Source organism: Caretta caretta, chromosome 8, assembly GCF_965140235.1.
Source record: "Caretta caretta isolate rCarCar2 chromosome 8, rCarCar1.hap1, whole genome shotgun sequence".
NCBI classification, from domain to species: domain Eukaryota; kingdom Metazoa; phylum Chordata; order Testudines; family Cheloniidae; genus Caretta; species Caretta caretta.
In genome coordinates, this window is record NC_134213.1 from 1349094 (window position 1) to 1362334 (window position 13241).

At 62.4% G+C, this 13241-nt stretch overlaps 1 protein-coding gene across 2 annotated transcripts in view; it reads right to left on the bottom strand.

The window, feature by feature from the left end:
- UNC5A (unc-5 netrin receptor A) overlaps positions 1–13241 on the bottom strand; it is a 75322-nt gene that overhangs the window by 14402 nt on the left and 47679 nt on the right. The window contains exons 3-7 of one of the 2 annotated variants that reach the window (XM_048860895.2): positions 11710–11853; positions 11337–11440; positions 9818–9998; positions 9353–9520; positions 8360–8524 (exon numbers count right to left, since the gene is read on the bottom strand). In XM_048860895.2, the coding sequence (XP_048716852.1) occupies positions 8360–8524; positions 9353–9520; positions 9818–9998; positions 11337–11440; positions 11710–11853 (762 nt within the window). The remainder of the gene's footprint in view (positions 1–8359; positions 8525–9352; positions 9521–9817; positions 9999–11336; positions 11441–11709; positions 11854–13241) is intronic. The other variant, XM_048860896.2, reaches the window with a different exon arrangement.

A 13241-nucleotide genomic window follows, 5' to 3' on the forward strand; every position in this document is an offset into this window, starting at 1 on the left:
CCAGGAATGTGAACAGAGGCTGCAGCAGGGAACCTGCTGGGTGGGTTTAGTTGGCAGTTTGGAGGCTGGGGAGAGGAACACAGGGAACCCCAGGGCTGGGGTCTAAGCTCCCTGCTCCCCCAGAAGGGCGTGATTGAGGGGTCCTGGTTGTACCCACAAGCTCTGTTGTGGACTGTGTTCCTGTTGTCCAATAAACCTTCTGTTTTACTGGCTGGCTGAGAGTCTCAGTGGATCCCAGGAAGAGGGGTGCAGGGCCTGGACTCCCCCACACTCCGCGACAACTGGTGGCAGCGGTGGGATCTACTGCACCCCGTGAACAGCGCTTCCTGCAGTAAGTGACTGGGGAACAGTAAAACGAAGGGGAATTGACGGGGACCAGGCGTGCTGAAGATTCAGAGAGAGACGGTTTCGGGGGGTGGCTAACCCCTGGGAATGTGTGACCAGAGAGAAAGACTTTTGCAGTAACAGGGTCCCCCGGGGGATTGCAGCGAGCGGTCCCAGGGGCGGAGGAGTCTGCAGCTCGACCCTGGCAAAGAGGTGGTGACCTCAAGAAGGACTGGCACACTAAGGGCTTTTCCTGGAAACCGTGGGAAGCTGCCCGGCCTGCGAGTGGCCAGCAGGGAGATGTACGCTAAACGCCTTAAGAGTGACCTGGTGGAGCTGTGCAGGCAGAGGGGGCTGCGCATCGGGAGGTCCACCAAGGAACAACTGATTGCCCAGTTGGAGGAGAGGGATCGCTTGGATGACCCGATCCCTGCCCCTGAGGGGAGCCGCCCGGCAGATGCAGCGGGGGCCCTGGGGCCTGACCGGGCTGGGAGGGGTCAGACTGCTGCCGAGGACATCCCGAGACCCTTCCTACCTATGCCTGGGGGAGGGGTTGGGGGAAGCCCAGCGAATACCGAGGGCACCCTGACCCCAGCACCCAGCAGGGGATCCTCCCGGCGGAGCTCCCCATCCCTGGAGCAGAGGCGGCTGGAATGGGAGAGGGAGATGAAAATGAGGGAGCTGGAGGATCATGAAAAACAACGTCAACATGAGGAGAAACAACGTCAACATGAGCAGGAGGAGAAGGAGAAACAACGTCAACATGAGCAGGAGGAGAAGGAGAGGGAATGTCAGGAGAAGGAGAAACAAAGACAGCACGAACTGGAGCTGGCCAGGCTGAAGAGCAGTGGGGCCCCGGCTGCGGTGCGTGAGGGGGGACCCAAGACTGCAAGGAACTTTGATAAGTGCTTCCTGGCCCAGCGGAAGGAGGGGGAGGACATAGATAGCTTCCTGACGGCCTTTGAGAATGCCTGCGAGATGCACAGGGTTGACCCTGCAGACAGGCTCCAGTTCCTCACCCCCTTACTGGATCCCAAAGCCGTGGAGGTGTACAGCCGGATGACAGGGCCGGAGGCAGGGGACTATGAACTGTTCAAACAGGCCCTGCTCCGTGAGTTTGGGCTGACCCCCGAGATGTACCGGAGAAGGTTCCGGAGTCAGCGTAAAACGCCTGAGGTCACCTACCTACAACTGGCCAACCGGATGCAGGGGTATGCCCGCAAGTGGACAACTGGGGCCCGAGCTAAAGAGGACCTGCTTGACCTAATTGTACTGGAGCAACTGTATGAACAGTGCCCTTCCGACCTGAGGCTGTGGTTGGTGGACAAAAAGCTCGAGAACCCCCAGCACGCAGGGCAGCTGGCCGACGAGTTTGTGAACAGTCGGTCAGGGGGTAGCCGGGAGGAGTCCCAAAAGAACAGGCCCCCCCCCGATGCAGAGAGAGAGTCACCAGGGGGCCTCCCAGCGGGGAAATAGGGAGAACCCCCTCCCAAGGGGAACGCCTGGCGTCGGGCCCCTCCGACCTGCTTGAGGGGACCAACGTGACCTGAGCTGCTATCACTGTGGCCAGAGAGGCCACGTACGGTCCCAGTGCCCTGGGCTCAGGGACAAACTGAGCAGACCCAACCTACCCAGGGTTAACTGGGTAGGGACCCAGCTGGACGAGGGGCAGATGACCCAGGAAAGGGGGCCTACCAGTTTACCACCTGCTCAGGAGGGAAGAGTACCCCAGGCCAGCTCCACCAGAGGGCTGGAGGCTCTGGACTCAGGGTGCTCAGTTTACAGGGTGGGCGCGGGGCTGTCCCTCCGGAGAGAGTGCCTTGTTCCCCTGGAGGTGGATGGGAGGAAGGTCAATGGATACTGGGATACGGGCGCGGAGGTGACGCTGGCCCGGCCCGAGGTGGTGGCCCCAGATCGGGTGGTGCCCAACACCTACCTGACCCTGACAGGGGTGGGCGGGACCCCATTTAAGGTGCCCGTGGCAAGGGTACACCTGAAATGGGGGGCCAAGGAGGGCCCCAAGGATGTGGGGGTACACCACCATTTGCCCACTGAAGTTTTGATGGGGGGAGACCTAGAGGACTGGCCAAGCAAGCCCCAGACCGCCCTGGTTGTGACCCGTAGCCAGAGCCGGCGAGGGCCACTGCTCCCTGACCTCGGGGAGGGTACCACACCGGAGGCGCAGGACCCTACCCTGGTGGGAAGGGAGGGCCGAGGGGCACGACTCAGAGAGTTTGAGGCCTCAGACCTGGCCACTGAGGGGGAACCGGTCCCCATCCCTTCCCCAGCCGCTGAGTTCCAGGCCGAGTTGAGGAAAGATCCCTCCTTGCGGAAGCTCAGGGACCTGGCCGACCTCAGGGTGGTACGGACCATGAGGAGAGGCTGCCAGGAGAGGTTCCTGTGGGAGAAGGGGTTCCTATACCGAGAATGGGCTCCCACAAGGGAAGTGGAGTCCTGTGGGATCAGGAGGCAGCTGGGGATCCCCCAGAAGTATCGCCGCAAGCTCCTGTACCTGGCCCATGACATCCCCCTCGCAGGGCACCAGGGAATCCGGCGCACCCGGCAGAGGTTGCTACAGAACTTTTACTGGCCCGGGGTCTTTACCACGGTCCGGCAGTATTGCCGATCCTGTGACCCCTGTCAGAGGGTGGGGAAGGCCCGGGACAAGGGGAAAGCGTCTTTGAGACCTTTGCCCATCATAGAGGAGCCTTTCCAGAAGGTGGCCATGGACATCGTGGGGCCTCTCAGCAAGACGACCCGGTCGGGGAAGAAATACATTCTGGTCGTGGTAGATTTTGCCACCCGCTACCCCGAGGCAGTGCCCTTAGCTTCCATTGAAGCAGACACCGTGGCCGATGCGCTCCTGACCATTTTCAGCCGAGTGGGGTTCCCCAAGGAAGTCTTGACAGACCAAGGCTCCAACTTCATGTCGGCCCTGCTCCGGTGCTTGTGGGAGAAATGTGGGGTCCGGCACGACTGGGCCTCAGCTTATCACCCCCAGTCCAACGGGCTGGTGGAGAGGTTTAACGGGACGCTAAAGATGATGCTGAAAACCTTTATGAACCAGCACCCGCAGGATTGGGACAAGTACTTACCTCACCTGCTGTTCGCGTACAGGGAGGTGCCACAGGAGTCTACCGGATTTTCGCCTTTCGAACTGTTATATGGAAGGAGGGTGAGGGGCCCCCTGGACCTGATGAGAGACGAGTGGGAGGGGAAGGCCACTCCCGATGGGGAGTCAGTGGTGGAGTATGTCCTGATCTTCCGAGAGAGACTGGCTGAACTCATGGGCCTGGCCAGGGAGAATCTGGCCAGAGCCCAGAAGAAGCAGAAGGTCTGGTATGACCGCACGGCAAGGGCCCGTGCCTACGCCACCGGGGATCCGGTGATGGTTCTCATCCCAGTGAGAAAGAACAAACTACAGGCTGCCTGGGAGGGCCATTTCAAGGTCGTCAAGCAGCTCAATGAGGTAAACTATGTGGTGGAGCTGTCGAACCGGGCGCACCACCGCCGGGTGTACCATGTGAATATGATGAAGCCATATTATGCCAGGGGGAATGTGGTGTTGGCCGTGTGTGGACAGTGGGAAGAGCAGGGAGATGACCCTTTAGTAGATCTATTCCCTGGGACCAGAGCTGGTTCCCCCCTGGAAACAATCCCCCTCTCGGATCAGCTAACCCCTGCCCAGCAAGCTGAGGTCAGGGAGGTGCTGCATCCGTACCGACAGCTGTTTTCCAACCAGCCGGGACGCACTAATCTGACTGTCCACCGGGTGCAGACAGGGTCGCACCCGCCGATAAGATGCTCCCCCTTCCGAGTCACAGGGAAAACTGCTCAGGACCTGGAAAGAGAGGTCCGGGACATGCTGGCTTTGGGGGTGATCCAGCCATCGGCCAGCCCTTGGGCCTCGCCGGTGGTGCTGGTCCCCAAAAAGGACGGGTCGGTCCGGTTCTGTGTGGACTATCGGAAGCTCAATGCCATCACTGTATCTGATGCCTACCCCATGCCCAGGCCGGACGAGCTCCTAGACAAGCTGGGAGGAGCTCGGTACCTCACCACCATGGACCTTACAAAGGGCTACTGGCAAGTGCCGCTGGATGCAGATGCCCGGCTGAAATCGGCCTTTATCACCCCTCTGGGGCTCTATGAGTTCCTGACCCTGCCTTTCGGCCTCAAGGGAGCGCCGGCCACCTTCCAGCGCCTGGTGGACCAGCTCCTGAGGGGGATGGAGAGTTTTGCCGTGGCGTATATTGATGACATCTGTGTCTTTAGCCAGACCTGGGAGGACCACGTGTCCCAGGTTAGACAAGTGCTGGACCGACTCCAGGGGGCTGGGCTGACTGTAAAAGCGGAGAAGTGCAAGGTGGGGATGGCGGAAGTGTCTTACCTGGGCCATCGGGTGGGGAGCGGCCGCCTAAAGCCGGAACCAGCCAAGGTGGAGGTGATCAGAGACTGGCCCGCTCCCCACACCAAAAAGCAGGTCCAAGCCTTTATTGGGATGGCAGGATACTACCGAAGATTTGTGCCCCACTTTAGCGCCATAGCCACCCCCATCACTGAGCTAGGCAAGAAGGGGAAGCCAGACAAGGTGGTCTGGACCGAGCAGTGCCAGGTGGCTTTCCGGGCGCTGAAGGAGGCTCTGGTCAGTGGCCCAGTTCTGGCAAACCCAGACTTTGACAAGCCCTTTGTGGTGTTCACCGACGCCTCAGACACGGGACTGGGGGTGGTGTTAATGCAGGAGGATGAAAAGGGGGAGAGACACCCCATCGTGTACCTGAGCAAGAAGTTGCTACCCCGGGAGCAACACTACGCGGCCATCGAGAAGGAGTGCCTGGCCATGGTGTGGGCCCTCAAGAAACTAGAGCCCTATCTCTTCGGGCGGCACTTCACCGTGTACACCGACCACTCTCCCCTGACCTGGCTGCACCAGATGAGAGGAGCCAACGCCAAACTCCTGAGATGGAGCCTGCTCCTGCAGGATTACGACATGGACGTGGTCCACGTGAAGGGAAGTGCCAACCTGATAGCGGATGCGCTGTCCCGGAGAGGGGGCCCCGAACTTCCCCAGGTCACTGGTCACAGTGACCCCGCTCAGTTCAGTCTCGAAGGGGGGAGAGATGTGACGATGTGACTCAGCAGGGAGGGGGGAGTGTTGACCTGGGAATGTGCCCTGGGGATGGGAGACCTGAGAGCCTGTCACCTGAGCCAGGAGGGGGAGGGGGAGGTAACACCTCTGCCCAGGAATGTGAACAGAGGCTGCAGAAGGGAACCTGCTGGGTGGGTTTAGTTGGCAGTTTGGGAGGCTGGGGAGAGGAACACAGGGAACCCCAGGGCTGGGGTCTAAGCTCCCTGCTCCCCCAGAAGGGCGTGATTGAGGGGTCCTGGTTGTACCCACAAGCTCTGTTGTGGACTGTGTTCCTGTTGTCCAATAAACCTTCTGTTTTACTGGCTGGCTGAGAGTCTCAGTGGATCCCAGGAAGAGGGGTGCAGGGCCTGGACTCCCCCACACTCCGCGACAGGCCTGTCACGGAGTCCCCGGCCGATGCTCTGGAACTGCTCCCTACAAAGTCAGTCAGGACTCTGGGGAAGTCTCCTTTCTGTGAGCAGCCTGTCTGCAGGACACACAGCTCACCCTGCTTCCACCTTCCCGGGTCTGACCTCGGAGCATTCAGCCTCCTCTGCCCCTCCCTGCGGTTCCCCCAGCGAGTCCGCCCAGGCGCGGTCCTGGGGAAGCCAGAGGGTCCTGCCCCCCAACTCTGCAGTCAGACGGGACTCTCAGCCAGCCAGTAAAACAGAAGGTTTATCAGATGACAGGAACATGGTCTAACACAGAGCTTGTAGGTGCAGAGAACAGGACCCCTCAGCTGGGTCCATTTTGGGGGGCAGTGAGCCAGACAACCACGTCTGCCCTTCACTTCATGTCCTAGCCAGCCCCAAACTGAAACTCTCTCCAGCCCCTCTTCCTCTGGGTTTTGTCCCTTTCCCGGGCCAGGAGGTCACCGGATTCCTTTGTTCTCCAACCCTTTAGCTCTCACCTTGCAGGGGGGAAGGGCCCAGGCCGTCAGTGGCCAGAAAACAGGGTGTCGGCCATTCTCTGTGTCCAGACCCCTGCACACACCTCCCCTGTAGGGCTCTGCAACGATCACACACCCTTACCCTACCACCTAGAAACTTAAGAACTGCCTAGGGGAAACTGAGGCACCCCCATAGTATTCAGAGGAAACATTAAGAACAGTCCCGCTTTGTCACAGGGCCTACTCTGTCCTTGGTCTTCCTCTTGCTTCTAATGTATTTCTAGAATGTTTTCTTGTTTCCTTTTATGTGTCTAGCTAGTTTGATCTCATTTTGTGCCTTGGCTTTTCCAATTTTGTCCCTACATACTTCTGTTATTTATTTATACTCATCCTTTGTCATTTGACCAAGTTTCCACTTTTTGCAGGACTCTTTTTTGATTTTTAGATCATTGATGATCTCCTGGTTAAGCCAGTCTGGTCTCTTGCCAGACTTCCCATCTTTCCTACGCAGCGGGATAGTTTGCTCTGCTGCCCTTAATAACGTCTCTTTGAAAAACTGCCAACTGTCTTCACTTGTTCTTCCCCTTAGACTTGCTTCCCATGGGGTGGGGAGCAGGGCAGCGTGCCCCTGAGAGTGGGGTGTGCGTGCCTATCGGCCTGGTGATTGCACGCCAGGCTGCCAGTTCACGTGGTATGTGTGCATGCATTTGCAGCCCAACTCCTGGCACTCCCTAGTCACCCACCCACCCACCCACCAGCTGGTTCCGGGGGATGGGACGGCGCTGGGAGAATTTGTGATTTGATGTAAATGGCAAAGCTAACGAGCTGAGCACTGATGGGCCCTGCTGCTCCCTCTCAGGCCCCAGGCTACACCTGGCGGGGGATCCCCTCTGTCAGACATGGGCCTGGGGTGCAGAGGATGCAGGGAATGGGGTGGGGTGGCCAAGGGGTCAGCTAGGGGCTCCTACTGGGCGCAGACGCTGGCAATCCTGCTAACTGATGAGCCAGGACTGACAGACCCAGCCCCACTTGCTGGCCTGGCAGCTGGCACATGCCACCCCCCAGGGCCATGGCACCAGGCAGCTGTGACTAAGGGGGAATTTTCTTAATGTTTTGCATGAACACGGTGTGTACCTCAGTTTCCCCCACATGTTGCACAAGTATCTTGGTGCTGGGACAAGGGTGCATGACCCTTGCAGAAACCCCAGAGGGCAGGGGTCAGGCTGCCTGGGCCCAGACAATGGCCGATCCTCTGTATCCTGGCAACTGAGGGCTGGGGCCCATCCTCTGCAAGGAGCCTGCCATTGGAGCTGGAGAACAAAGCGAGGGGTGGCGGCCAGGTGACCGGCTGGCCCCGGAACGAGCCAGAGGATGGGGAGGCGCCCGGGAGCGGCTTAGGCTGGGCTGCTGGAGGCTGCTCAGTCTCCTGGGCGGGACTTGGGGGGCGGGGGAGACTTTGCTGAATCTCCCTGTGCTCACATGGCCTGTCCTAGCCATGCTGCAGGCGACTAGTAACCCGTCTGTGCCACACGCCGGCTGGGAGTCACAACCGGCTGCAGAGCTGGGGGCAGGGCCCTTTGGGGGCGTGAGGCTCCCCCACGTGCCCATCAGGTGGCCCCCCGGTGGGGAGCTCTCGGTGGGAACAGGGGGCCGATTGCTCCGAGAGGCGCCCCAGTGAGCGGGTGCCCTGGGGGTGTTGGAACCTCATTCCCAGCGGCTCCAGGGCACCGAGCCTGAGCACTGTGGGGCAGCCCGGGCCGGCTCTGCCCAGCCACCCCCAGCTCCAGGAGCTGCAGCTTTTCCGTCCCCATGGCGGGCGGCTGAGCCCCGCTCAGCAGGGGCGGCCCCTGCCAGGAACCCTGCTCGCCACAGAGCACCCCCCCCCCCGGGCTGTGTGTGTGCAGAGGGGGGTCCAGCCCTGGGGCTCTGTGCAGGGAGGGGGAGGGATTCAGCCCCTGGGGCTCTGTGACTGGGGGGGCCAGGGCGGGGGACAGGCAGGGCCCCAGGGAGGAGACACTCACGGTGGCTGCAGAGCTCGGTGGTGCAGTTGCGGGTCTCCAGCTCGGCTCCTTGGCACTCCTGGCCCCCGTTGCGAGGCGCCGGCTCCGAACACTCGCGGCTCCGCCAGTGCGTGCAGTCCAGAGCGCACAACGACCACCGGCTCCAGCCCGACCAGCCGCCGTCCACTGCACACAGCAGCCGGTGAGCGTGCGGGGACCTCGGCCAGACCTCTGCCCCACTGCACCCCACCCACTGCCCTGCCCCACTGCCCCCCACCTCCCCTCCCTACTGCCCCCCTGCCCATTGCACCCCATCCCTCTCCACCCCAGTGCCTCCATGCCCACTGCACTCCTTCTCCTCTTGACCTCCCAATAACACCCCCTGCACCCCCACTGTCCCATGCTCTCCCCCCATTCACGCTCCATCTGCACTTCTCCTATCTTTTAGTGAACCCCAACAACATCCCCATGGCCCCAGCCCTGCCCCATGTGCCAGCCTGAGTGGGCACCTCTCCTCTGCATGCACAGACCCGCTTCCTGTCCCCAGCATGGCGCAGAAAAGGCCCCACCGTGGGGCAGGCCAGGGGGCACCCATGTGGAAGGAGGCCCTGAGCTTGCGAGCGGGAATCCCACCCTCCATGGCTCTGCCCAGCGGGGCAAGCACCAGCCCCTGGCTCCTTGCCCGGGTTTCTAGCGGGGCCGGGACCACTGACAAGGGACGGAACACGGACACGTGGGGGTGGAGATGACACAGCCGGGAGGGGAGGGGCTGGGCACAGAGTGGGGGGGACTCACAAAGGAAAGGAAGCTGCTGCTCTCAGCCTGCCACCCTCCCTCCAGCCACCACACCCCGCAGCACGCCTGGGACAGCAGGGGCTGCGGGTCGGGACTGAGGGGCACCAGCAGAACTGGTGGGGAGCTTGCCCCGTCCCCCATTCGTTTCGGAGCATGGCTCTCCCTGGTGTGAGCTGCAGAGCCATGGGCGCGGGGGCATGGCGGTGGCCGAGGGGGTACCTGGGCACAGGGTGGTGCAGGCGTTTTTCTGCACGTTCTGGCCCTCACAGAACGTCCCCCCGTTGAGGGGCGCGGGGTTGGTGCAGCTCCGACTCCGCTTCTGCCAGCCCCGTCCACAGCCGGCGCTGCAGGCCGACCAACCTGCCCAAGTCGACCAGCCGCCGTTCACTGGGGTGGGAAAGGGACAGAGTCAGAGCGAGCCCCGGGCGCCCTGGGACGGCGGGCTGCGCTCCCGGCCGGGGCTGCCCTCGCTGGGGAAGGCGGCGCCCGGGGGTGCCCTGCTCCAGGGGGATTCGCTGGCTCCAGGGGAAGCTTCGGGGCTGCAGGGAGGTGCCTGGCTGTGGGGAGATAGACAGGGAGACACGGGGGGGGAGACACAGCTGGGGGGTCCTGCTTTGCTGGGATTTCCCTGCGTCACAGCTGGCTGCAGCCCCCGCCCCACGCTGCCCCCCTGCGGCTCCTCACCGTACACGGTGACGGGGGCAGAGGAGCTACGGCGACGGGCCACCATGTTCTTGGCCACGCAGGTGTAGTTGGCCGTGTCGGCCAGGCGCGCCCGCGGCACCACCAGGCTGTGCTCCGGCGTCACGTACACGCTGGCGTCCAGCGCCGGGTCCACCGGCTCCTCGTTGCGTAGCCACTCCACCTGCGGGCAGCGGGCGTCAGGCCGGGGCGGACATGGGGCGCTGGGGCCCACGGGGGAGGGGAGGACACGGGGGCGCTGCAGCAGGGGGGAGGGGAGGACACGGGGGCGCTGCAGTAGAGGGGGAGGGGAGGACATGGGGGTGCTGCAGCAGGGGGGAGGGGAGGACACGGGGGCGCTGCAGTAGAGGGGGAGGGGAGGAGACGGGGGTCCTGCAGCAGGGGGGAGGGGAGGACACGGGGGCGCTGCAGCAGGGGGGAGGGGAGGACACGGGGCTGCTGCAGCAGGGGGGAGGGGAGGACACGGGGGCGCTGCAGCAGGGGGGAGGGGAGGACACGGGGCTGCTGCAGCAGGGGGGAGGGGAGGACACGGGGGCGCTGCAGCAGGGGGGAGGGGAGGACACGGGGCTGCTGCAGCAGGGGGGAGGGGAGGACACGGGGGTCCTGCAGCAGGGGGGAGGGGAGGACACGGGGGCGCTGCAGTAGAGGGGGAGGGGAGGACACTGGGCTGCTGCAGTAGAGGGGGAGGGGAGGACACGGGGGCACTGCAAGAGATGGGGGAGAGGAGGACACGGGGGCGCTGCAGTAGAGGGGGAGGACAGGACACGAGGGCGCTGCAGCAGGGGGGAGGGGAGGACACGGGGGTCCTACAGCAGGGGGGAGGGGAGGGTACGGGGGTGCTGCAGCATATGGGGGAGGGGAGGACACAGGGGTCCTGCAGCAGGGGGGAGGGGAAGACACGGGGGCTGCTGCAGTAGAGGGGGAGGGAAGGACACAGGGGCGCTGCAAGAGATGGGGGAAAGGAGCACACGGGGGCGCTGCAGCAGGGGGGAGGGGAGGACACGGGGTGCTGCAGCGGACAGAGGAGGGGAGGACACGGGGGCGCTGCAGTAGAGGGGGAGGGGAGGACACGGGGGCGCTGCAGCAGACGGGGGAGGGGAGGACACGGGGGTCCTGCAGCAGGGGGGAGGGGAAGACACGGGGGCGTTGCAGTAGAGGGACTTCCCAGGCCAGTCCCCACCCTGTCCGCCCAGCCTGCATTCCCTCGGCCCAGCCCAGAGCGCTCCATGCAGACAGTTTCCAATGCCTGCTTGCGCCCGGCTTTCCTAGTGACCCAGGTCGCCCCAGGTCAGGACCTGGCTCCCCGCTGGTCCCCACTCCCACCACCTTTGTGTCACCTGCCAGCTGGATCCGGGAGGATTCAGTGTCCTTGCAGGTGACGTGGTTATGGAGCACGGGGCCCAGGACCCCGCTGGCGGCCCCGGCTGCGGCTTGTTCCCATTGAGTTTCAGAGTGAGGCCTGGCCCTTACCAGCCATGGGAGGTGTGGATCCTGCACTCACCTCGGCCGGTGGGATCCCTTCCGGGGGCCGGCATGCTAGCACGATCTCCTGCTCGATGGAGACCTCCCTGCCCATCGGCTCCTCCTCAAAGTTCTTCCTCAGGTCTGGAGAACAGGGCGAGAGAGCCGAGGCGGCTGACATGAGACGCGCCCCCAGGCCAGGTGGTTCTGCCCACCGGCCAGGAACACCCGGACCCCCCGCTGCTGGCACAGAGCCCAGTAACCCTGTGCAGCCCGGGACGGCTGCCCGGGTGCGGGGATGCCAGACAGGTGCTGGCAGGGCTCCTCAGGAGGGCTCAGCCCGCTGGGGATCTGGAGCCAGGGAACGCCATGCCCCATGCCCAGGGGGAGGAGGGGCGGGCCAGGGCACTCACAGGCAATGCGCACGTAGGCCTTCTGGCTCTTGGTGGTCCCCGAGGAGCTCCAGGCAACGCACTGGCACCAGTATTCCTCCAGCCCAAAGATCCGCTCCACCTGCTGCCTGGAGATATCGATCCGGACGTCCAGGAGGGGCAGCCCTGGGTGCAGGCCGAGGAGAGAGCAGCGTGTCAGGGATCCGCCGCGGCAGGGCAGGAGGGTGACACGCTGGGGTGGCACTGCCCCTGCCCCCCAGACCTCACAGGGCCAGCCCATTACCGAGCACATGCCCAGACGGGCCCCCTGAGGTCCCAAGGTAGCTCGGCCCGGGGGCTCCCCCGGATCCACGGCGTTCATGGCGAGGTGGGTGCAGAGCTGTCATCCCATCTCCAAGCTGGGCCCCCGAGACCAGGGAGAACTGTCTGTCATGTTTTATGAATCCTGTGTGTGCCTCAGTTTCCCCTATATTGTGCATGGCTACGGGGTTGTGGGGAGGAGGGAGATAAGAGCTGGCTGGTGGGAGGAGCGGTGGAGTCCAAGGAGGCGGTGAGGCCGCCGGTCCCACCCTGGAGGAAGTGCCAGCAGGAGGCAGCGCGGCATTTTGGAGCGGAAAGGCCGATTTCCCGGTTCCCAGGCCCAGCCCCGGTTGTGCAGGGGCTGATGGCACCTCAGATCGTGGGCACTGAAAGATGCCATGGCTGGGGCGGGGCTTTTTTCCTCAGGGGGTCTGGCTCCCTGGGAATCATCGAATATCAGGGTTGGAAGGGACCTCAGGAGGTCATCTAGTCCAACCCCCTGCTCAAAGCAGGACCAATCCCCAATTAAATCATCCCAGCCAGGGCTTTGTCAAGCCTGACCTTAAAAACCTCTAAGGAAGGAGATTCCACCACCTCCCTAGGTAACGCATTCCAGTGCTTCACCACCCTCCTAGTGAAAAAATTTTTCCTAATATCCAACCTAAACCTCCCCCACTGCAACTTGAGACCATTACTCCTTGTTCTGTCATCAGCTACCACTGAGAACTGTCTAGAGCCATCCTCTTTGGAACCACCTCTCAGGTAGTTGAAAGCAGCTATCAAATCCCCCCTCATTCTTCTCTTCCGTAGACTAAACAATCCCAGTTCCCTCAGCCTCTCCTCATAAGTCATGTGTTCCAGACCCCTAATCATTTTTGTTGCCCTTCGCTGGACTCTCTCCAATTTATCCACATCCTTCTTGTAGTATAGGGCCCAAAACTGGACACAGTACTCCAGATGAGGCCTCACCAATGTCGAACGGAGGGGAACGATCACGTCCCTCGATCTGCTCGCTATGCCCCTAATTATACAGCCCAAAATGCCATTAGCCTTCTTGGCAACAAGGGCACACTGTTGACTCATATCCAGCTTCTCGTCCACTGTAACGCCCAGGTCCTTTTCTGCAGAACTGCTGCCGAGCCATTCGGTCCCTAGTCTGTAGCGGTGCATGGGATTCTTCCATCCTAAGTGCAGGACTCTGCACTTGTCCTTGTGGAACCTCATCAGATTTCTTTTGCGCCGATATTGAACAA